The 23,657-nt window shown below is 40.3% G+C and overlaps 1 protein-coding gene across 1 annotated transcript in view; it reads right to left on the bottom strand.

The window, feature by feature from the left end:
- Nucleotides 1-842: 842 nt before the first annotated feature.
- Nucleotides 843-23,657, bottom strand: part of UNC5D (unc-5 homolog D (C. elegans)) — a 637,214-nt gene continuing 614,399 nt past the window's right edge. Inside the window, exons 15-17 of the mRNA XM_012651718.1 lie at nt 23,354-23,518; nt 17,089-17,267; nt 843-5,153 (exon numbers count right to left, since the gene is read on the bottom strand). Coding sequence (XP_012507172.1) covers nt 4,949-5,153; nt 17,089-17,267; nt 23,354-23,518 — 549 coding nt within the window. The 3' untranslated portion in view covers nt 843-4,948. The remainder of the gene's footprint in view (nt 5,154-17,088; nt 17,268-23,353; nt 23,519-23,657) is intronic.

Below are 23,657 nucleotides of genomic sequence, written 5' to 3'. Positions count from 1 at the left end.
GCTTATGAACTCCCCTCAAACATCATCTCTCCCTTTTATGATTCACAGGAACTGTACTTAAATCTCTACCTAACATAGATATTACATTTTAAGAAAATTGTATAATTTAGCCAATGTGGGAATTTGTGTATAAACAATGCTTGAAATCAGTGAAACACTTTTTTAGGGTTAGCAAAATTGGAAGCAATAGGGCATTTTGCACTGTAATCATTCATGCCTTTCGTAAAAGCATTTTGACACGCATTTCCATTCGTGCAAAGAACGATATTGCCAAATTTAGTGATATATTCTATAATTCAAAGCTATAACTTTTTTGGGAAAAAACGATATACCCCTGCTGGACTCAGTATTAGGGATGGGGAAGGAAGTGTTTAAGCTTAGGCCTAACCACGAAGCTGACTGCCTTGTTAATCTTTGGGTTAGGAGGGAGGGTGGGTTCCAAGACATGAAGGTTAAATGCTACTGCCTTAGGCTCACCTCGTAAGGACATTCTGAATCCATGATCCTCACAGCAAAAGGAAAAAGCAATGAGTAGCTGCTTCAAAAACCACAATTATTCTATGTGAGTTAAATTTCCTACTTCAGATCACGGCACTACACACTAGTGACTAACGGCCAGGTCTGATTTTCATCCCCTTTTGCAAAGTTACAGCACACAAGTTGCCGTTTCAATTTTGTCAATTATCCTGCAGTTAGGGATGTGACGAGTCCACGGTAGACACTGGCTTTCCTAGAATTGCTTTTGCGAAAACACCACATGCTGTTCAATACAGCCAAACAGCTTTGTAACTGCAGCTTTCGAAAGAGTTTGGAAAGGAAAAACACAAAATATGCAACACGTCTAAGATTAGTAACATCTTTCACTTTTGTGACATTTGACAAAATACATTTTTGCTCGTAGTTCAGGAAAATTCTATGCAGACGAAACAGTGGAAACTACGGAAACGGTGGCCATTTGGCTTTTGGCTAAAGCATCGATTTTCAAATACAGCACTATGGCAACTAACACCAAAGGGCTAATAGAATTTTGTCACTCTCTGTAGGCCGACGTTTTTGCTCCCCCATTCGCTGTGGCTGTCGCCTCTAGTCCAGTCAATGGGGAGTTACTAAGGATTCAAACTCTGCAATGTTTCATGAGGAAACAATGACAATGAGCAGGAGAGGAACGTTTCTCAGCTCCTTGGGGACTCCTGTGCCCTTTCCAGAGCTGGAACGAAGAACCTCAGCGAGAACTTTGCCTTCCACACATCTGACAGCTATATCATTAAACACATTTACAGAGGGCAGAAGGACTAAGAAATCAAAGAGGAAATGGCTAAAATGGAAAACAAAAGCGTATCAAAAGATTTTGTAACATTCTGAAATTCACAGGTAAATTTGCCAGAAGTTTGGCAAGTGGAGAATTCTATCTAAAACCAATTATACCATTTGAATATTCTACCTTTGCTTATCAATCCTGAAGTTGAGACTTTTTGTCAAGCATTGAAATCCGAAACTTTTAATCCAAAGAGAACCCTGTTTTAGTGATTTGACTTAATATCCCTTCTCAAAGCCAACTGAAAGAAAAATATACACACCACGGCGAAGGACAACACTTGTAATTGGAGATAAAAATAATTTTAAAAAAAGAAAAGTTCCCCTTTTTAAAGGGAATTCCTTTTCATCTCTTAACAAAAAGGCCAATGAAATTTTTGTGGGAGTATATCTGAGTTTTATGAGGCTTCCTGCACCAGTAAATGAAGTTTGCATTTAAATCCATAGAGCAAGCTTCCTTATGGCTTAAAGGATTTTAATGTAAACCTGTAAGATTGCACAAGCAATGCTGTAAAAACTGTAAATTAACTTTATGATGCTGCAGTCGGGTGCAGCTGTGAAGTGCACCATTTTGGTGGCATAATTTTAAGTCCTGTTTAAAGCATGACTATTAGACTTAAATGTCTTTGAAGACTCAAAGATCTGGCATTAAGTGGGCTATTTTGTAAAAATTTTAAGTTTCTTAGCAAGTACTCAAGGGTACTTTTAATTTTTGCTTAATTTTGCACTAGGACTATAAGACTTCCAAATTAAGCGCTTGGACAGATGAGTAAATCTTTTAAGAGAGTTATTTGTATTGTGATAGGCATATGTTATAATAGAACAAAGGAATGAAGTTTAGGTTATAGTGAATAACCACAAGTTCAAGTGTGACCTAAGTCTTCATCTAATCTGCAAAAAATTTCTACCTCCTCATATGTACGTCTTGGTCTATAAACCTCACAAACGGGTTCTCTTTGAAATTCTATTGTAAAATACTGCACAATTCTGACATGCAATGGCCACAGAATTTCATACACTTCTATAGAAATCCCATTTAGGATCTTAGCAGAAATAAGTAAGAGAGAAATGTAAAGAGGGAACCAAATGCACTGAAATACGGATTTGATTAAACCTTGGGCTGAAATCCGAGATAAATCATGCTAACTTCTTCCTCTGTTGCTCTACATGCTATGATGTTCAAGTGCCTTTATAAAACCCAGGCCCAAAACAAAACAACAGAACAAAATCCATGGGAGAAAATTCCAGACATTCGGGGATTGACAATAATTTCATCTTAAAATAATCTAGATAGATTTTAGGGAAAATCGTTTACATTTTTCATCTGTTTTAAAATATTAAAAAATGTATCCAACATCTGAAAAAGACCTGTGTGGATTCACAGAATAGATGAAACAATTCTAAGGTCAATTAGAAGGAAAGGGGAAAAATGGGTAGGATGGTTTAAAACAAAAATCCTCCAAGATGGATACTAACGTAAACTCCGTAATGTGTTTTCTACAAGTTATTATTCAACAGTTAATGCAGATTCCTTCTGTATAGCATCCTGTGCCAACTAACCTCTAGTTTACTGCCACTGACCATCTACTTCCACCTCTTTCTCTTTCAGAAATTATGTCAGTGATGTCAAATGATTTACATTTTTATGCTGTCCCTCTATTGTTCCCTAGAAGGAATAAACAAGTCGAACACACTAGCGGAAGGGTGATTTTCTGATCTTGATATGGTACTTTGAAAATATGCTTGCCAGTTCTAAGATGATTGGTTTGTTCTATATAATAAGCCTTTGGTTCCTGAGAAAAGCAAGATGCTCTTGAATTACATGTAGCAAAGCCTTCTAATACAGGGGACCGTATATACCACACATTAGTTAGAGAAAATGGCCAACACATTCAAGAGTTCTTCAATGCCTTATCCATGGTATCGTTCATTCAACCTGTCTCTAGGTCTTTTTCACTTGGGTGGAGATTCACAACATTCGTTTTCTTTCTTTCTTTTTAACAAGGGTCTATAAAAAATGTTTTTTAAAAAATGCTCATATCCCCACTGCCAAGTACACCCCACCTCCCTCATTCCCTAACTCCTTTTACTTTATTCCAATGTAACCGACCTCTAAGTAGCTGATTAGCTGCCTTGTAGTTAATCTAGTCCTTGACTTTGGTCGTCCTGATTGTGGGCAGCTAATTAAAACATCCACCGCAAAATGAGCAGGAGTATATGTGTTCATCTTTAGCCTGCCAGGACATCTTGTCAAAAATGATTTAGTAGGATAAAAAAGATGAAGTGTTAAGATGAGGGTCACAAACTGTCTGTGGATTTCGATGCTCCACAATAGCACTTCTTCCTAATTTTAAAAAGAGTCATAAAGCAATAGCCAGATGTGAATGGTTTTACAGAGAAAGCATACTCAGTGAGGCTGAGAAGTAGGAGCCTGAAGGCTCCCTGAATGATGCCTATGGTTTCTGGGACATGGTGGCAGAGGTATTCCTCGAGTCTATTTACTTGGATACCATTTAGAGCAAAGACTATCTGCTAATTTCTCAAGAGGCAGAGGAGGATGACCTATACCCCTACTGAGAGATTCTGTAATGACATAGTACCAAAAGGCTAGGAAATTTCAAGAATCTGGATTGCGAAGTACAGAAGTCCTCATTCCCTTATAACAATGTTGGAGAACTAGATCAACACCTGTCTCCCAGCATTACAGTGTATTGGAGGTCTGTGACATCTGCATTTCGTGTATCTCCTTAGACCTGATCTGACCTCTCCTGTCTCCAAATCCATGCAACAAGCTGTGTTCTAATAACATTCTTCCATTTGAGTGGCTTATGTGAGAACAGAGGTGGTCCAACTTTGTTGAGTTAGAAGAAATACGTTTCCATATTGACAGGTCTAGTTCCTTGAAACCTCTCTACTGTAATGGATAAGGAAGAGGAAGAAAGAATATGGGTAGAATTGTCTCTGGGGAAGAAAATGAAGGTGGGGTGCTCTACAAGAACTAGTTTGTGGTCTATCTTACCTCTTCATCTTGTCTCCAGTAAGTGGCTAGGAGAGACAGGGAATTGGTGCTGGTGTGAATTGGTACTCAGATCCTACATTCTAAATGCCCTCCTTGACGTTGCTGAAATTATACAAATGGGTTAGCAACCCCATTTCACTTCTAACATGATTCCTGATATCCCAGATGCCAGTTGGTAGCAAACTCTGATAATTTGGTACCAGAATCAGCTGGCTTTTGTGGGGCACATCATTAAAAACCTGTTTTAAAACATGCACTCGATCAGTCATCTGCCTTCCCAGCTTTATTGTAGCTCATTTTCTCCCACAGCTACTTTTAGATATATGCCCTCACTATCATTCTCGCCACTCCAGATCTGAGGAGTGCAACCAGTGTTAACCCGAGTGTGGGTTCAAGGAGACAGCAGAGCCCTCTTATATCTAAGAGAGCTTATACTCTTCCCTATTGACACGTTTTACTTATACAAAATTCAGTTTCTTCCACCAGGGAATCTCACTGATCGTAAATGAAGGCTGAATTCCCCAAATGCCACTGGGCACAAAACTGCCTCTTTCTTTGCCATTTAAAGAAATGTCCCAAAGCTGACCATCACTCTGTCTCCTGGGAGGAGGTGGACTAGAGTCCGTTTTGCCTGCTGTAGTTGAAGTCGGCTTCATCGAGCTGGGATTCCGTAATGTTTGAGAGTTTCGTGTGTGTCCTCCCAATCTCTTCAAGGGCACAGGCCAGGGAGTCAAGGTCACCATCATGCTGATGACGAGCTTCCCACAGGTTCAAAATGACAGCAGACGGGCTGCTTTGTGTAGCAAAGTAAGATAAATTCCTAGGTAGAGTTGAACAAAAAGAAGAACAAAACAAACATGAAAATGAAAGAATAAATAAAGATCACAATGGGGGGATTTAAAATGAATTTAAATAGATATTATTACAATGGGGTAAAAGGCAACGGCACTAAGACAGCTCTGGGGTGGTCTAGTTTGTATCCCAGCCCTCAGCTGAAACTGTACTTTGGAGTGTTGCCAATGACCTTCTTATCCTAGTCTTGGTGCTCACCTTCCTGAGCTGTTTGTACGTGTGTGTGTGTGTGTGTGTGTTCCCATCTTGATCTTTCCCTTGAAACACTCTATCTCATTAGTTTGTGCGATGACGTAATTTCATTCCTTTTTTTTTTTTTTTTCCAAAATATTTGACCCCTCTTCTCCCTTGGTAAACGTAAGGGCTTTCAAGATTTTATCTTTGATTTCTGGTTCTTGTTTCCTTCCTCGGTAGGCTCAGGTACTACATAGAGTAGTTATCAGCTCCAGGGGGATAGTGTCTGCGTTCACACCTCCAACCATACAGGTTCATGTGGGCTAGTTATGGGTCTCTATGTGACCTTGGGGTTGCCCTGGTTAGATCTCCCTGCACTTCCTCAGACTCAATCAGCAGAAACTAGTATCATCTCCATGCCTCCAAAGTGCCCCCTTCGAACTAGAACGAGTACCCCAGTATTGACAACTGTCTTTCTAATCTCTTACACTAGGACATCTGTTTTTGACCCTTGCTTTTATGTTGTTTCTTCCCTTTTGGCATACTCATCAGCTTCTCCCTTCCTTTCTATTTTTACTACTTATACTAATTTATTTATATTCTATTGCTGTATCGCCTGAATCACAGCAAAAGCCTTAGAGCTTCTCCAAACTCAGAGCCTGCATTCTATTTCCTCAACTCAATCGTAAGATACCTAGTCTACTTATTTTCTTCTTTTTTTTGGAACACAGAGTCTGTCTCCTGGGTTAGAGTGCAGTGGCATCATCACAGCTCACTGCAACCTCAAACTCCTGGGCTCAAGCCATCTTCCTGCCTCAGCGTTTGGAGTAGCTGGGACTATAGGCGTGCACTACCATGCCCAGTTGTTTTTTCTAATTTTTGTAGAGAGGTGGTCTCTCTCTTGCTCGGGCTTGTCTCGAACTCCTGGCCTCAAGCAGCCCTCCTGCCTTGGCCTCCCAAAGTGCTAGGATTATAGGTGTGAGTCACTGTGCCTGGTTTCTAGTTGTTTTTAGTGCCTTCCTTGGTCTGGCCTGAACCTAGCTATGGAGATTATATATATACTACCCCCCGCCCACCACCCCCTCAGTCTTCTTTTGCTCTTTGAGCCATTGACCCTGACTTAGGTAATACTTTGCTTCTTGCTTTCATTTAATTTATTCTGTTCACCTGAAACATCCAATTCCTCCCTTTACCCTGTTTATCAAGATCATGCATTCCTACAATGCATGGCTCAATTCTCATCTCCTTTTCTTTAAAATGATTTATGTCTTCTCTGAACTCTTTTTACGCTTTTGCTTAAACTTTCATGTGAATAAAATGCTTATGTTATTTCTTGTGTGTATGTGAGCTCTGCCTTCCCAATTTGACCACAAATACCTGAAAGGCAAGGATCACATCTAATAATTTCCTAAATCTGCTACAGCACTTATCATAATACTATGACAGGTGTTTATTCAACATCCATCAGCTGAGTGACTGGTTCCTACAAGCCTTTTTCAGATGATACGGTATCTTCCGTGAAAAATGCTAACCTTTTGGTCAATAGCTTTGCTATGATGAAGACTAAGACAACACAAAGGATTAAAGGTCACTGTTTTCATAGGGACATTTATAGTAAGGATAGAAATGTCATCGCTGGTAAAATTCTGATGAGTTGAAAAGATTTTCCAGAGTCAAGCAAGTATTGCCTATTGAGGACGGTATTAATTTCCATCACCATACCCTGCATATAAGCACAGAAAGTGGAGTCACAGAGATCTCAGCAGAGAAGACAGGATTCTAAGGGCACATTATCATTTACAAGCACTACCTATACACACACACACGTGCATGCCCAGCAATTCTGAGTGAATAAAGTCCTATTTTGTTCAAAGGCTTTAGAGAATGCGTATAGCCAGCTGGTTGCCAAATAGCATTAATATTGGGGTACTACATATACTTCCTACTACGTAGGAATCTTTAATTGAGAAAGGGACAAGGCCAACTTAAAACCATTCTAAATTCTTCTTTCTTTCATTCCGTCCCTTTTTTAATAGTCATTCATTTCTACACTAGCAGAGATAATGAAGCAAACCTTGCTTGAGTAGAGGAAGGGATCTTAGTTCCTCTTGTTACAGATCTTTGTTGTGAATATTGTGGAGATGTTTGTAGGGAAAGTTGCTGTACCTCCCTCCAACCCCCTACCCGGCATTCTGGCAGAACACACTGAAGGAATAGCTGGGATAGAGTCAGACTGAGAGACAAGGTCTGAGTGGACACTGGGTGGTCTGTGTGACGATGTCTTTTCACATCCATTATGAGAATGATGACATGGACACTCCTTTGTGTCTGGCGGGGTAAATCTTTATAGTCTCCATCGTCATTTCAAAAACCACCACTACAACAATGTTAACAGCACTAGCTTTCTCCTGATTTTATGAGGATTTATATTTTGTATTTTCTATTGAACTACAATGGACTTACGCCTTGTGGGAATGACTGGAATCCTGGTGACCCCAAAGTTAGACCCTCTATTCTATACCAGGGGTTGACACACTTTGTCTGTAAAGGGCCAGACAGTAAATGCTTTTGGCTTTGGGGGCCACATATGGTCTCTGTTGCTGCTGCTACTCCGCTCCGCCATGGTGGTGCAAAACAGCTTCAGGCAGCACATAAGTGAGCGTGGCTGGGCTCCAGTAAAAGTTTATGTAGCACACGGATGTTTGACTGTCATACAGTTTTCATGTGTCGCACAATATTGCTCTTATTTTGACTTTTTTTCTGACCATTTAAAAATGCAAAAGCCATCCTTGTGGGCTACAGAAAAATATGTAGCGGGACAGATTTGGCCAATCTATAGGCCATTGTGTTCTAGCCCTGTCTTACACTGTGTTATGATTCAAACTAGATTTCCATAGCTAATAGCTATTTAAAAGATTAGGCTGAAGTTCCTACTTTGTGCTACATTTGAAAATAAGCACCTAGATGGCCCAAACTGCTAAATCCCAAACTGTACGTCCTGCCTCAAGGACTCTGAGAGCTTTATCCTCTGTTTGGGGATCTTTGACATTTCAAGGCATGACAGGAAGACCTGGACATAAAAATGCAGTAATAAAACTTCTCAAGAGGCAGAAACAGGAGGAGGTTCTGATGAATCACTGTCCCAACACAACATTAAAAATATTTGTGAGTACACCTGCCTAGAGGAGGGCTGGAGAATGACTCCTGCCAGCCACGTGGTTCTGAAAAGTCCTGCAAATGTCCTGATTTGTGGGATGGGCACCCAGGGCTAAAGGAAGCTCAATGATCAAGAGAGGCAGAAATATAACTCTCACTTGGCACAGGTCTCGGAACATATTGCAGCAAGTGAGATGTGCTCCCCAAAGCAAGTTTGAGATTTATTCTTCTTTATTTATTCACATTCAGCAGAACATAAACAAATCTCAAATTCCACTTAGTACACACATAGAGGAAGCATATCAGCCTTATTAAAAATAATACAATCAGCTTTGGGATTAGTAAATATACTATTCAACTACACTTACCTGTCTGTAACAGAATAATATATAAAAATCCCTAAAATCCTAATGCAATAGGCTGTTCCCTAAAGACGGTAGAATTATTTTACTGTTCACATGTGTGCAAATGCATTGTGATTTTTTTTTTTTTGAAAATAAGTGTGCCATATATCCATTTGGTCATCTCTGTACCACCCTTGTGAAATTATTCTGATTCCAATCCGGGTGACCCATTTCTTTTCATAATAATGCTGGTGCATTTGGGTATCAGCAGGAAAATGCAGACATAATTCAGGGAACATTGTTAACATAGTACTACAAAATAGAATTCACAGCAATAGTTGATTTTAAGCAATTTCCTGAGTGTCTTTAATCTTTTTTTTGGGGCGGGGGGGAAATGAAACCAGAATATTAACAAAAACAGTAATCCTAAACATTCAGGTTGATGCCTGAAAATGAAACTACTTTTTTCTGTGTCTTTGAGAAATTTTTAAAGAAACAAATGTTTATTATGCTGATCTTAGATGCTTCAAATTGTTACTTTTCTATGCACAGAACTTCAGGGAAACTTTTTATCATTTTCAAATTCTGATCAACTAAGGTTAATTTTGAAAACTTTTTATGGTGTCATGAAGATGTTATATACTGTGCAGATAAAATGATCTAATCTCTAAAGTTTAGGAATTTACTGTAGAATCATTCAGTGTCTTCAATTCATTTGCCCTAAGTTCTATGGACCCAATGACTTCATCTTTTCCTTCGTAAATCAGAGTACAGATAAACTGCAAAATACAGACAAGCAGATGAAAGCTTATGCTAAGACAGTTGAATACTTTTATCCATTTAAGTTCATTGAGTGCTAATGGTTTATTAAATTTAATTTTGTTTTGTTGAGTCTAAATGCTTTCTATACACCTGAGTTCCCGGGAGTTTATTTTATTACCATGATTAATTTCATCTTTCAGAGACTTCTGTATCCTCATCCCCAGGCCCCAATTAAATTCCCATGCTTTCTGTGGAAGCCAGGGCAGAATAGGAAACATGAATCTAGTTTACCAATTTTACTAGCTAGACACAGGCCAGTTTATAATGATGTATATGGGTCAAACACTGAATTTTTATATAGACTCTTAATTTCAAAATATATCGTCCAACTAATAACCTCGTTAAACTAACGATGGAATTTGAATTAGAGGTGAGGATTTTTGGAAATAGTTTATTGTGCCTTCTATTTTCTTTTTGGGGTATAAAGAGGGGAGAGAATTGAGGGGCAATGATAAAATTCTGCTTTATAGGGTCTTTATAAACTATTGCCACATAGAGCTAATATTTATGAAAAGGAATGTAGCTAGAGATACCGCCCTTTCTTTAGTACTGTGAAAGCTTTTGGGTCGTCTGGAATTCCTGTAGAATTCAAATGCAAATGTCTTTGGGACTAGCACATCTAAATCCTTCATCAGTTAACAAAGAGATTAGATAACAGTAATGGAGAGGAAGACGCAGGGCTGAGGCTCTGTCTTAGCCCTGGGGAGGTGCACTGGAGAGCTAGCTACCAAGGGCACCTTGAGTTTAACAGCCGGAGTCTGCCTAGCTCAGTGTCCTTAGTCCATCATAGTGCGTGTGGCCTTTAAGGGATTCCCTTTCATTCTAAATTCCAGATAACATAGCTTTCATTTCAGTCACTCAGAACCACAGCACCAGGGGGACGATCTACCTGTTTGAAAGCTGTAAGCTATTTCCTTGCCTCCTTGCGAGAATGAATTTCCTACTAAAATGTAGCAGGGGACCTTACTTTGAGCTGCAGCCTAACATCCTTAGCGGAGGAAGACACCTTATTCATTCCAGGTACATGCCAAAATTTCATTCTGAATTTGGGCTTGGACTCAACACTTTCAAACAGAAGGGAGCATTTGCACCTGTCCACGAGGGCAAGGAGTTTGCTTGTTTATAGTCTAGAAACGGTTGCCATTTACAGCAAACTCAACTTCATTTTTTTTTAGCCACTAAAAAGCATATTTTAAAAAGACCTCCTTTCTGAGTAGCTCGTCAGTATCAAAAGTGAAAAGTAAGTTAAGTTGCTATAATAAATTGGGAAACATCATTACAAGAACAGTGCATAGTCCTTCTGCATAGTGCCAAATAGGGAGTTGGAACAGTCATAATGAAAAAATATTAATATCTTGGCCATCATGTTAATCGTCTTGTTTAATGTAATGAAAGCCTCTTATGTGACCAAAAACAGCCCTCCATAGAATTCTTTAAATGCAAATAGAAGAGAAAAGTCATTTACTCTCAACGGCAGTAATTGGACATCCCACAAGCATTTGGCTCATCCATCCATCTTTTACCCCCAAACTTCAGCCTCACTGGGCAGTCAACAAATAGCACAGCAGCCTCCAGGATAAGGCTAGTCAGTGTTTAATTTTCTAAAAGAATAAGCAAAAGATTAACATGATCATGTAACTCCCTATCTCCCCAGTATTTTCCAGTGAAAGGAAGCTGGCAGGCAGAACCCCCCCAAAAAAGGACACAAGCAATTGAAACCATGCTGAGTTCCAGTCTGTCTTGCCCTAAGAGTGGTGCATTAATTCTTTTGGGCCAATCAATTCGGCAGAAAATTTTCCTTCTAGTGATCCTTTTGCCTATTCCATCATCTCGTTCTTGAAAGGGAAGAGCAAGGATTCTTTCTCCTTTGGAAAACACATTAAAGCCCCGAAGCCTAGGAGACTGTGAGTTGCCAAATGAGAGCAAAGCCAGTTGTTCCTGTTTTCCATTTCTCCAGTTTCATTCCTGCCAGGATGAGCCTATGACAATTTCTCAATTTGGGAAATGAAAAGACAAAACCTCACAAATCATTTTGAGGAAACAGTTATTTATGTAAAGGACACTCTACTGAATTAGATAAAATCGTTCCTAGAATTTTACTCTCTCAAATTATGAAAACATCCTTATTCAGACATACTGACCTTGTCAGCTTTTCCAGTGCTGCTCGAAACAGCACGTGTTAAGGGGGTTCTTTAGGCCATGCAGGTGCTGTGGCGTGGCCACCTTTTCTGAAAACTGTGTTAGTTTAAAGGAGAGAAACCTATTCCTTCAAAGAGCAGCATGCATTCACCCACTGCCTAGAAGAAACGCGACACACTTTGTCACCATCCCCTGGAGCTTATAGGGGGAGTGTAATGTTAGTTCTCTTGGAGGAACATAAAAAGCTTCTTTTCCATATTGCCTTTAGGATGGACACCTGCCACTTACAAACCAAATACAGCTTGTCCATGGCTAAGCATGTCCCAGGGCTGTCTGTTTTCAGCTTCCTATTAGCGAGCAGTTTCATGAGTCATTGACTTTGGCAAAATGAAGCCCAAACACCCACCATTTTGCTGTGTTGCGTCCCTCTGGCTTCACTGTAAGGGACTTTAAAATTTCAGACCCTGCATAATTCCACCGGGCCAGAACCAGAAAATCTGATTTGAGCTTCATCGTATCGTATCGTATTTTGCCTCCCAGGACCTATGTAATGCTATTGCCCTATGCATTAATTCTCTTTAGAAGAGTCACGAAGATTGCTTTTTGGAAGTGGCAGCCTCCTACCCATTTTTATTATTTAAAAGCTAGGATGTGTTTTCTAGCCTCTAGCCTGCAGAACTAAGAAAGCTTAGTCTGGTGAAATCACAGCAGATTCAAAACGCAGGAATGTCAGCGGTCGCCAAGTATTCCCTCTTAGTGGTCTGCCTGTGAAGCAGGCGTTCTGTATGCATTTTGCACTCACCTTCTTCCCTCTGTCTTTCCCTCTCTTCTTCCTTCACCCCAAAGAACCCCGGCTGTTCCACCTCCAGTGAATTCTCAGTAGTCATGGCGCCTCAACGTGAGAATACGTTGTTTTGCACCTAACTCGTTATTACAGCCCTGCTTAACGGCCGGGAGGTTTGAGGAATTTTATTTGTTCAGAGTTTCTACACTATCACCCAGTAGCCTTCACCTCTGAAATATGTGAAGTGTTTTAACTAGCTGACCAATAAGAAATAGGTTCCTTTTCATATTTTGAAATTTAAAAAAATTAGGTTTCCCTGGCAGTGCTCACAAATTTTCAAACAAGTATATGATTAGAGAGGGCCTTGGGGAAAACTGTGAATAAGATGTCATTTATCTGCTGCTTTGCATTTTGGAATCCTTTCTTCCATTTTGGCTGCTTCCCCTCTGCTCATCGCCCATATCTCAGGCATCCGTTCCCATGGCAACTTGGTCAAGTGGGCTGTGTTGTTACAAAGGTTTCTGGAATATGAAAATCATGAGGCCTTACTGAAGAATGCTCTAATAGTAGAACCTCAGGTACTTTCTAAGAGCTGGGGGGAAGATGGGAATCCTTTGTAACATCATCCACAGAGCCTGTTTCAAGACTAACTTTCAAAATCCCTTGATGGTTGTTCATATCAATGCTATTTATTAGGAAGCAAGTTTTTAGGATCAAGAATAGAATCCTATGAAAGAGTTCATATCATTCATTCAAGAAATATTTACTGAATTTCCCCTGAGTAGATAGATGGTCCTATCTTGGTACGTAATTAACAGTAATTAAAAAAAAAATAAGTATTCTAAAAATGCAAGGTGCTATGGAAGTTTAGATGTGGAGGAATACTTCCACCTGAAGCAGTTAGTTTCCAATATTTCATTTGCTAAGTCCTCTGCAATGCTCCCCACCACCTACCTCTATGTGATTAATGTCCTATCTCTCAGCTCTACCTACCTACCAATCATATATGGCAAAGAGCATCGAAGGGGAGAGTCATTGTAGCTGCATTTACAGAATAAATGTGCCATCTCAAATGCAGGGAGTATGGACTCTGAGTAATAGTCGAAGTTTGCTCACAGAATCTGTAATTGCAACTGTTATCTATGGCACTCTTTGCTGGGCGGTGGAGCTTCTTGAGCGTGATCCATATGCCAGGCAAGTTGCAAGGCCACCTGTGCTGCCAGCCTTCCAGCACACACCCCTGACATTTCTCACATTCTCATGACTGCTAAGCCTTTAGCTTTATATTCCCCGTCGTCTTCTCCTTCCCATTCAGGTCTAAGTAGAAACGTGATTGGCGAAAAGGCAGATCATCATCAGGGACATTTGCATTTACCAAAAGGAGAGTAAGAAACATTTTCACTGGCAATAAAATAAAAGCAAATGTTTTTCTCCACTGCCTTTGAAAACTCTTCCTTCATGATTTGAGGGCTGTTGCTTTATTAGCTTTTTAACGCCTTTGGAAATCGAAAGGCAGGGAAAGAGTCAGGAACAAGTGTTGTCACGAGATGGAGGTAGGTGAATTCTCTGAACAGAATGAGTATGTACTTTGTGATCATCTTTCTGTTGTGATCCCAGAGCTGATGAAATCCCAAGCTATGTAATGGCTTTCTTACGCAACACTATGGACATATAGACAATTTTAGATGTGTGTGTTTTAATACACATTATTAGTTCTATACTATATTATTTGGAACCCTAAGACAGTAAAGACAGCAATTTGGTATCACACAATAGGAAGTTGCGATGGATTATGTCTGAAAATCTTTATCTTTGAGGGGGTCCATTAAAAGGAACTTGACTGTTCGTGGAAAATGAGAATTAGCTGACAAGAGTGCAAGGTGGTTTTGGGGAGTCTTCCTCCTTCTCTGCTTCTCCGAGTAGTGCTCTCTGCTGTAACCACACCAGCCTGAAGAGGAGGACCCTGTCCTGTCCCTACTTGGAGGATGCTGGACACAGAGCTGGAGGAGAGCCTCAGCTCCAGATATCCTGTCAAAGGAAACAAGACCCTATGGTGGTTTACTAAGTGAGGGCAGGCACATTTAAATCAGGAGTCAGCAGACTTTGGACGGTAGGTCAAATACGAGTTGTTGTCTGTTTTTGTAAGTCAAGTTCACTGGAACACAGCCATACCCACTTGTTTAAGTGTTTTTTCTCTGGCTGTTTTCCTGCAACAGCATCAGAGGTGAATAGCTCCTGAGGAGTTGCCACAGATCCCAGGTGGCCTAAACTCTTTACTTATCTGGCCCTTTGCAGAAACAAAGTTTGCTGACCTCCTAGTTTAAATCATTTTCTACTTTTGGAGAATAAAGCTAGAGAATCCAGAGAAAGGTAGGAACTGCCAGTCAGTGAAACTGAATATGTTAACTGTATAAGATTTAAAGACAGAGGGAGGTGACATGAATCCCTGCTATTCTAATTTGCTATTAATCGTGAAAACGTCACGAGGCACGACTAACATTTATTGAGAATCCACATACCGTGGGTGCTGTGTTAGAAACTTCCCATAAAATAGGTTATATGGATTGCTTATGTCAAAAAAATTTAGACCTTCCTGGAGATGGGGGTCTTAGGGAAAAACAAGAACAAGCAAACCTATAGGCACACCCCGAGATTTATGACCCCAGACACCGGATGGGGCCTTGTGCTCCAGCAGAACCCCTGACTGCTCATTAGTGCCCAGACACAAAAGATTGTTAAGCTTAGTCTCCCAGTTTGAAATGCATTTTCCCTGCTGTGCAAGGTCAGAAACTGAAGACTCTGGAGGCCCTCACTGTAGTTCTCTTATGTACTCTAACTGGAGAACGAAAGGAAACACGGCAGGAACATGCACACGCTCCTTCAGCAAACTAATGGCAGCATCCGTGGGCGCAGGGGTATTTCGTCGCAATTATTTTTTTCTAAATGGTGTCTTAAAAATCATAAACGTCTTTAGCCAGAATTAGTTAGAGAATTAACATAGTTCAGATGCTATGAATTGCTTTCTAGAAAAAGAAACGTAGGGATGGGAAGTAATTCATTTAAGTAGACTGGTATTGGCAGCAGAATCAGCATTGCCACATAGATCTTCTGAGTCCCTGCTCAATGCTCTTCTCTTCTCTTTTTTTTTTTTTTAAACCAATTTATGTTTTCTGGGTTAGTTTTATCATTTTTGTCCTCATGTTGATCAGAGACTGAGCCTGACACAGCCATGGTGTTCACTGGTTGCATACAAGACATCTTATCTTTTGTCAAAGTTGCTGGGAAATAGTCAACCTAATTTTTTTCCCTGTACGTGCATACATTTTTGTATTCTTTCATTTTCAATCTATTCTTTCCGGGCCTGTCTGTCTCTGTAAATTCAGTTCTCACTTGCGGCAGCGACTCCTGCCTTGATGCTCCTCTCTGAGCCCAACCGCATGCTCCATTTTCGGATTCTGAAGCCCTTTGAAACAGGGAGCAGTCCTCCCTCCTTTCTTGGCAGACATCTACCCTCCCTTTCCAAGAAGAAAGAGTCAGGTAGGATGTATGAAAACAAAGCACAAAAAATGGAAATGACACAGCAAGCCAAACAGTAAGAAAATCAGGCTTTGCTCAAAAGACAAAAAACAAAATAGCACCAAAGGAAACGGAAATACAATGGTTCTGGCAAAACTTGTTCTCTTTTCATTTTGGGGTGTTGGGGGATGGCGGTTAGATTGGAGATTTTATTTGTCAACACCTTCTCCCTTCGATGTCCCCAAGCTGAGCCCAAACCTGCCACCCCCTCAGTGTTGTTCTGGAGAGCATCACCCCTGCCTTCCTCATCAGAGTCTTAAGCCCATTGTCAATATCTCTATTCTACTCTCAACTGCAACATCAGCGCAATGATGAGTAGTGTGTTCTAGCAGCGTCCTACTCACGGTGTCCAAGTAAACTTTTGCTTATTTCATGTCCTTTGGCTTCAGACTTGAGTTATCATCCTCCCACTTCCTTTTTTATTTTTTAAGTATCTGAATATAAATAACTATAAACCATGCTCACCTGATTTTGCAGGTTGAGCATGTCCTCATGAAGGGTTAAATAATGTTTTAAGGTTACCAGACAGTGGGGAGGAGGCCTGAGAAGTTCGCTTCTTTGTTTCTGCCTCACTGGCTCGAGACGGTGCTCTAGTCACTCATGAGCAGCAAGATGACACAGTCTCAGCCCCCGTGTGGGTGACCCAGTTAGCAAACTGGAAATGGTATCAGAACCACAGTAAGGCTTTTCTATAATGTCCCCAAAAGCAGAGTGGGGTGGTAGGAAATGCCACACACAGCGTCACATTCTAGTTCTTTTCCCACTTAGTGGGACCCCATGTGTAACATAGCCAGAGGAATTCATAAAGATACCAGGGCCTAGAAACTACATGGCTACACTTAGCCCACTTTCCTTTTCAAAGTTCTCTTAGTAAAATAGTCTTTCTTCTGAAAGGTGTCCCCATTTACCTGTTGATGCTGTTTTTCTGTGCTAACATCTGCCAGTCCTTGCCTTTGGCATTGGGGGTATCAAACGTAGCACAAATCCGCTGTCTGATGGAGTAGGGAATTTTGAAGGCTTTGGGGCCAGTCTGTGCAGGGAAAGTGCTGTCCTCTTGTGCGATGAAAGTGATGGTTTCTCTTTCACTCTGTAAACACAATAAGGAAAGCGTGATCGGATCTAACTGAAAGCATTATCGATCAACACTTTTTTTTTTTAAAGAAAAAACGCACATGCACAAAATGCTTGCCTGTTGTGTTGGACTCTATAAAATATATTGATAAGTTCCCGTTTCTTCTAAGATAGCAAAGACCTTCTCTAGTAGCCTAATAAATTGTGTACTGGAGATTTACAACAGCATGTTCCACTCAGGGGAGTCATAATCATCAGCTTCTAACATCCAAAGATCTGTCAGGTGACAGCAAAATTCAGTTTTTTTGGCTTTCAGGGACAGATCTAGAATCAGTAGGAAGAAGCTACCAAATGACAGATTTCAGTTCAGAGTAAGGAATGACCCTCTGAGGATAGTCACAACTGACCCGTGATGCAGGGCTTGATCAAGGGAGCTGGCTGTAAAGTGCCTTGTCAGGAAATCTACAAGAGTATGATTGTATGTCGATTATCCTGAAGTTTGCTTCCCGTCCCCCTCAGCCCTAAAGTGTGCTTTTATAGTAAATATTTGGTCTTGTTTCAGGATCAAGTCACTTTGGTAAAACAGAGCCCACCATGAGTCAGAGATAACACCCAGATCAGTCTGGCAGTGCTACAGCCTGGAAGGCTCCTAAGCACCCGCCATGCTTCTGATTTAGAGCTGTCCAAAGAGGGTCTGCTATCTCTGTACATCACGGCAATTTGACCGTTATGTCCAACACGAAATCACATAGAAATGTGCCAGATTGCACTGGCTGCTAGTACGTTTAGGTGGACTGACAGAACTTCATGGACTGAGTCACTCTCAGGATTCTGAGACAAAAGGGATTCTATTGATGTAATTAAGTTCCCTAATCAGTTGACTCTGAATTAGTTAAAAGGGAAATTTTGCTGGGTGTGCCTGACCTAATCAGGTGGCCATAAAACCAGGGAAGAGATGGCTCTTGTCTGAAACATCTTTCCTGCTGGTTTGGAAGATAGCAAACCACCATGCTGTGAACTGCTCTTAACGGGGGTCGTGCGGCTGGGGCTTGTGGGTGGCCTCCAGGGGCCGAGAGTGACCCCTGGCCAATAGCCAGCAAGAAAATGGGGACTTCAATCCCATAGCTGTAAGGAAGCAAATGATGCCAACCTCACCTAGGTAAACATGGAAAATGACTCTGAGTTTCAGATGGAAACGTGTCTTGCCAACACCTCGATTTCAGCTTTCCTAAGCAGAAAGCCCAGTTGTGCCATGCCTGGACTTCTGACCTACAATATCTGTGATGTTGTTTTGTGCTATTAAATTTGTGGTAATCTGTGATGCAGCAAAGGAGACCTAATGCAAGGGGAAATTAAAGCATCTCTGAGATTGGGTTAAGGAAGGGGCTAGTTAGGACTGTTTAAACTCCAAAAAGCTGTCCTCTGCATTGGGAACTTGCCTGTTAGGTCCTCTAAGGAAACCCATGTCCTGTAATCCTGCTACTTCTCCTGATCTTTACACATCATCCTAATCTGGGCAGCACCAGTGTGGGGGTGCTTCTCAGCTAGTGGCTAGGCTCACACAACCGTAGACCATCAGACTTGGCAAGTTCAAAACAGAATTGAGGAAACCGGTTGGTGCAGAGATTTTACTAATGATTGATGATGCATTTTGGCTTTCCGTAAGCATTTGCAAAAGGTTATCTCAGAAATGATTCTGAGAGAGAGCAGTCTCATGGTCAAACACATTTGAGACATGTTGCATATTATATCCTCCTCTTGGAAACTCAAAGTACACGTTACATTATTAAACAGATTCTACTTACTGGTTTTAGTTCTATTCCTGAAATATCATAGAACGATTCTCATCAAAACTCTTCCAGTATTTGAGGTTGCCATAATCTAACAGAAAAGCAGGGTTGTAGAACCAGAAAGATCTCACTTTGGATTCAGACTCGACACATCCTAGCTCAGTGACCTTGGATGCTACATTATCTGTCTCAGCCTCGATTTCCTAATCAGTCTTGTTGCATTTTTCTAGACCCCCACAGAGGTTATGACAGTTGGAAAAATCACCCAGATAGTTTGTGACATAGCTGAAGCTAGAATTCTGATATCCTGATAATTACACCAGTACTTATTTCACTACACCACCCTGCTTCAAGACAAGTACCAAGAACTCCCCAGAGCAGGGTGCCTAAAGAAAATGTTCTCTGAGTGACATTAGCATTATGCTCCAGGAATTTACAATAGTTAAGACTTCATGGACGAAATACTTTGAGTTGGCCTTGAAGGATAGATAAGCATCCCTTGTATAGAATTTTGGTGGGTAGGTGGCTATTCTAGGCACAGTGGACAATTCTGATATGCCAAATGGTTATAAAATAAACCAATTCTGTCCCTTACTGCTTAAAATAGGTTACAACATACATCATTTTTATCATGGTTTGTAAAATTTCTTCTAGCCTCTAAAAATGCAAATCAAATAGGAATAGCTTCCTTGCATATTTTCTGACTTAGGAGTGTGGTATAAACTAGAGGAAAAATTAAAAAGTAATTGTAGGCAAGGTAACAGGGTAGCTGTCATTGTAAAACGACACCAAAGGGTATTGACCCCAGAAGACGTGGCTTGCCAATGAAACTGAAAATACTGAAAAGTATCCTTGCCAAAGGACTGCAAGAGACAGACCGGGCTTCTGGAAGCCCTCATGGCACCTGCAAACTGTCGACTAAATACTGTCTTTACTGCTGGCAGAAGAACCACTTTAATGCATGATGTCTTCAGAAAAAGCTGGACAAAGTCGTCTTATTTGAAGGTGAATAAAACATTACATGAGACTGAGTCTAAAAATAAGTAATTTTTCAATTTACTACGCTTTAATAAGTAAGCCCCCATTTCTTTCTTAAGGTTTCCAAATTTAAATATTTTCTATGCATAAGGATGACATTTTATGTAACATTTATGATGCATTCTAAAAGACATCTGGGCCAAGTAATAAGAATCCTGTAGATACATCACATTTTCTGATTGTTTAAATTAAATATGCAAAGGAACAGTAGATTTTCATGCTCTGCACATCTGAGATAAGCGGCTGCTACCTGGTTAGCTTAGGGAGTTGTAAATCAATGAGAAATTCCAAGTATTCTACTTTGTAACAGACAAATTATGCCCCCACTTCCGCCACTTTTGGAAGAAAGATAAGAGTGTTGCTTGAAGGGAAAATTGTAACATGCAAGATTCTCATTTAAGTTTTTTCTACTGGAAAAAAAAAAAAAAGGTTCTTTAATAAACATTACATTAATAAGGAATGATGAAAGACATTACTTGGGGATTCTTCCCTTCTCTTCAATATCTGCAAAATCGTTTTACTCCAGTTCGTAATTTTAGACCGGTGATACCGTTGCTGTATAGAATATCAATGGGCAATAATCATCAGGTAATTCAATGGGGTTAAATTTAAGAAGAACCAACCTACTTCTAAAGAGTGACACAATAATGGCCACTTGAAAAAAGATATTATCTTGGTCACTGAAATAATTTTTAAGTGTAAGGGTGACATCATAAATACTGAACATAACCAAATGTCTTCAGTGAGGATCATCACTGTATCAAGATATTTAAAATTAATGTTATGTATCTCCAATATTGATTTTATACATATCCTATTGATCTTATCTATTTTAAATATATATCTTAAATATTGATTTCTGGTGCCGTGATGTTTATCCCTAGTGCCTCCTGAGTCCCCAAAGAGAAGGCTTATTTTATTGACAAGGCCCATTTATTTAATTTATTTAGTTAAGGCTAATAAACTACACTGCCTTGACTGGGACCCGGAAGTCGTGTCATATGGTCATCAGACTTTGATCTTGGAGTCAGATCTCTCACTTGGGTACTCCGGCTCCCCACCTTATTAGATCCATGATCTTGGATAAGAAGGTTGACCTCTTTGAGACTTTTATACCATGTAAAATTGTGACAGCAATAATACTTAATCCACAGAGTTATGATGTTATATGACACATTTGGAAAGCAAATGAAACAGTATCTGAAATATAATAGCTTTCACAAAAGTTATTAGTCTTCTGTCGTAGAAAATGCGAACAAATTAGACTTGTCTAAGAAATACAGTTTATTACAAAGGGACAGAAACACACCGGGGACTGGGCCAAATCCCGCAGGAATGCTTGAAGCAATTAATTAAAGTGATCTTGGACAGGATCAAAGGGTTAATAAAGCTTCTAGAACGCAGCAGCCCTCAAACTGGAGACTGTCGCCTAACAATGAGTATCTAAATATTAATCTGATATTTGCCTTCCAGTATCTAGAGATACTATGATGTTATCTTCTTCAAGGCATTTCAAAGTGACTATGAACTTTTGAGCATTAGAAAAGAAACTGGAGAGTAAAGGATGAGGTTGAGTTTATTAGCTAATTTTCCTTCCATGCAATTCAAGAATTTATTTAAGCAAGGAGCAAAAACACCAGCACGTACCAACCCTACCATATTCCTCTTACGTAAATATCCTGTAATGGCAGAAGTTGATCACCATTATCAGGGTGCCTTAAAAAACAAAAACTTTCAAATCTGGAATTCTTTCGTTGGCCTGTTAACAGATATTTAGGGCACTTTGGATCAGAGGCATATTTAGGTTCTGCCTTTTCGTGCTTGCGTCTGAGTACCAGCTCTTCTAGGATTGTCTTTGTTTTTATTTTAAAACTTCCCGACGATTTTTATTTTACTTTGAAATATCTTGTGTTAAATATGCCATGACTGTTCAGAAAAGAGGCTCTAAAAATATCCTACCCCAGGTTTCTGGATCTACCTTCTCCATCAAAACTACTTTAGCACATAATGCTAATTGGCAATAATGAATGCAAATACAGCATAACATGTCAGTTAAGACAGCTATCAATTTAAGGCACAATCCTTTGGAAAGCCATCTACTCTTCAGAAAAACTATTTGAGAAATTAGCAATACCCATTTTTGCATAAACAATGAATTAAAAGGAAAATGGAGAGGCGTGATCATGCTATATAGCTGCAAATTTTTAAAGAAAAAACCCCTGCAATTGAGTTGTATGTATGCAAAAGTGTTAAACCTTCTGCCAAGCCTAAATTAGTAAACATATTTTATATATTAATAAATATGTATGTATATATATTTATTCTATAAGTGAATGATAAAAGTATGTGTATTTTCCTACACTAGCCAGAAATTACCTTAAAACTGCTAAACAAAAGCATCACAACCCTCAGCTACTCTCTCCCTCTACCCCTGCAGAACCATTCAGGAGGGATTGCTATTGTCTACTTTCCAAGCTCACGTCCAAAGCCATGAAGTCACTCAGTGGTCTGAGGCAAATCAGAGCCATAGTATACAACAATCAGGTGTCTTTTTGCAAAGGCTCCCAAGCGAATCTTCCTTTGAGTCCCACTTTAACAATGTCTTTCAATAGTGGTACAACCTGGACAAAGTCGTTTACCTCTTTGCACCTCCATTCCCTTACCTAGTAGAATGAGATTAACATCTACCCTGTCGTCCTTATATTATTATTATTATTGGTGAATCTAGATTGAGTGGAGTTGTGGATGTGCAGAGTCTGGACAGCGTGAGACAATGTAGGACAAGGAGCCCAGGCCCGAAGGTGAAATAGCACAGGCAGGGCGACTTCTGGAGAACTAGTCAGAATCAGCAGAAAAATGGCCTGATGAAATGGCCTGATGGTGACCTTGTGCCCCTCCTCCATGGTATGTGTCTCAACGGCACCAGTGGGCTCTAGCCCAAGATGAATCCCAGCTGACACTCCAAGTCTACTATGGGCTATGAAACTTCTTGTAGTTTCATGTATAAAAAGCCCTGGACCAGTTCCTTCCCCAAAGGTCCTTCCACAATCTAAGGTCTCTCATGCCTTGAGTTTTTCCCTGCCGAGTCGGAGGCTCAGTTCAATCCTCAGCCTGAGAAATAGTTTATTTTCCCTTATTAGTAAAGAAGATTAAGAGTTTGTACACTTTGAAGCTCTTTCAGGACCTGAATAGCATGGCTGAGATAGGTACAGCTTTATTGTTCTTATTGTCCTTTAAAAAGGGGGTCAAATGACCTGTGGATCTGAGGACTCACCTCCAGGATTGATGTCTGCACTTGGAGGATCTGTTCATGGCCTTTGAGCTGCCGGATGCAGATTTTGCAGGACAGCTGGGTGGTGGTGGGCGTGTAGCGCTCCAGGGAGAAGGCACAGTGCAAGGGCTGCCGGTTACTGCTCCACACGCGGGAGAACGGGACTTCCTGCGGGGGAGATGGAGGACAGGAGAGAGGGGTGTGGTGTGCAGAGCCCAGCTGAGATGAACTAAGAACAGGGGAGACTTAATAGCAATAATTATGACAATGATGGCGACGATGATGCCAGCAGAGATAATTGAGCGAC

The sequence above is a fragment of the Propithecus coquereli genome, unplaced genomic scaffold (genome assembly GCF_000956105.1).
Source record: "Propithecus coquereli isolate 6110/MARCELLA unplaced genomic scaffold, Pcoq_1.0 Scaffold368, whole genome shotgun sequence".
Classification (NCBI taxonomy): domain Eukaryota; kingdom Metazoa; phylum Chordata; class Mammalia; order Primates; family Indriidae; genus Propithecus; species Propithecus coquereli.
The sequence above is the reverse complement of the archived record's forward strand: the minus strand, read 5'-3'. Positions and strand labels throughout refer to the sequence as shown.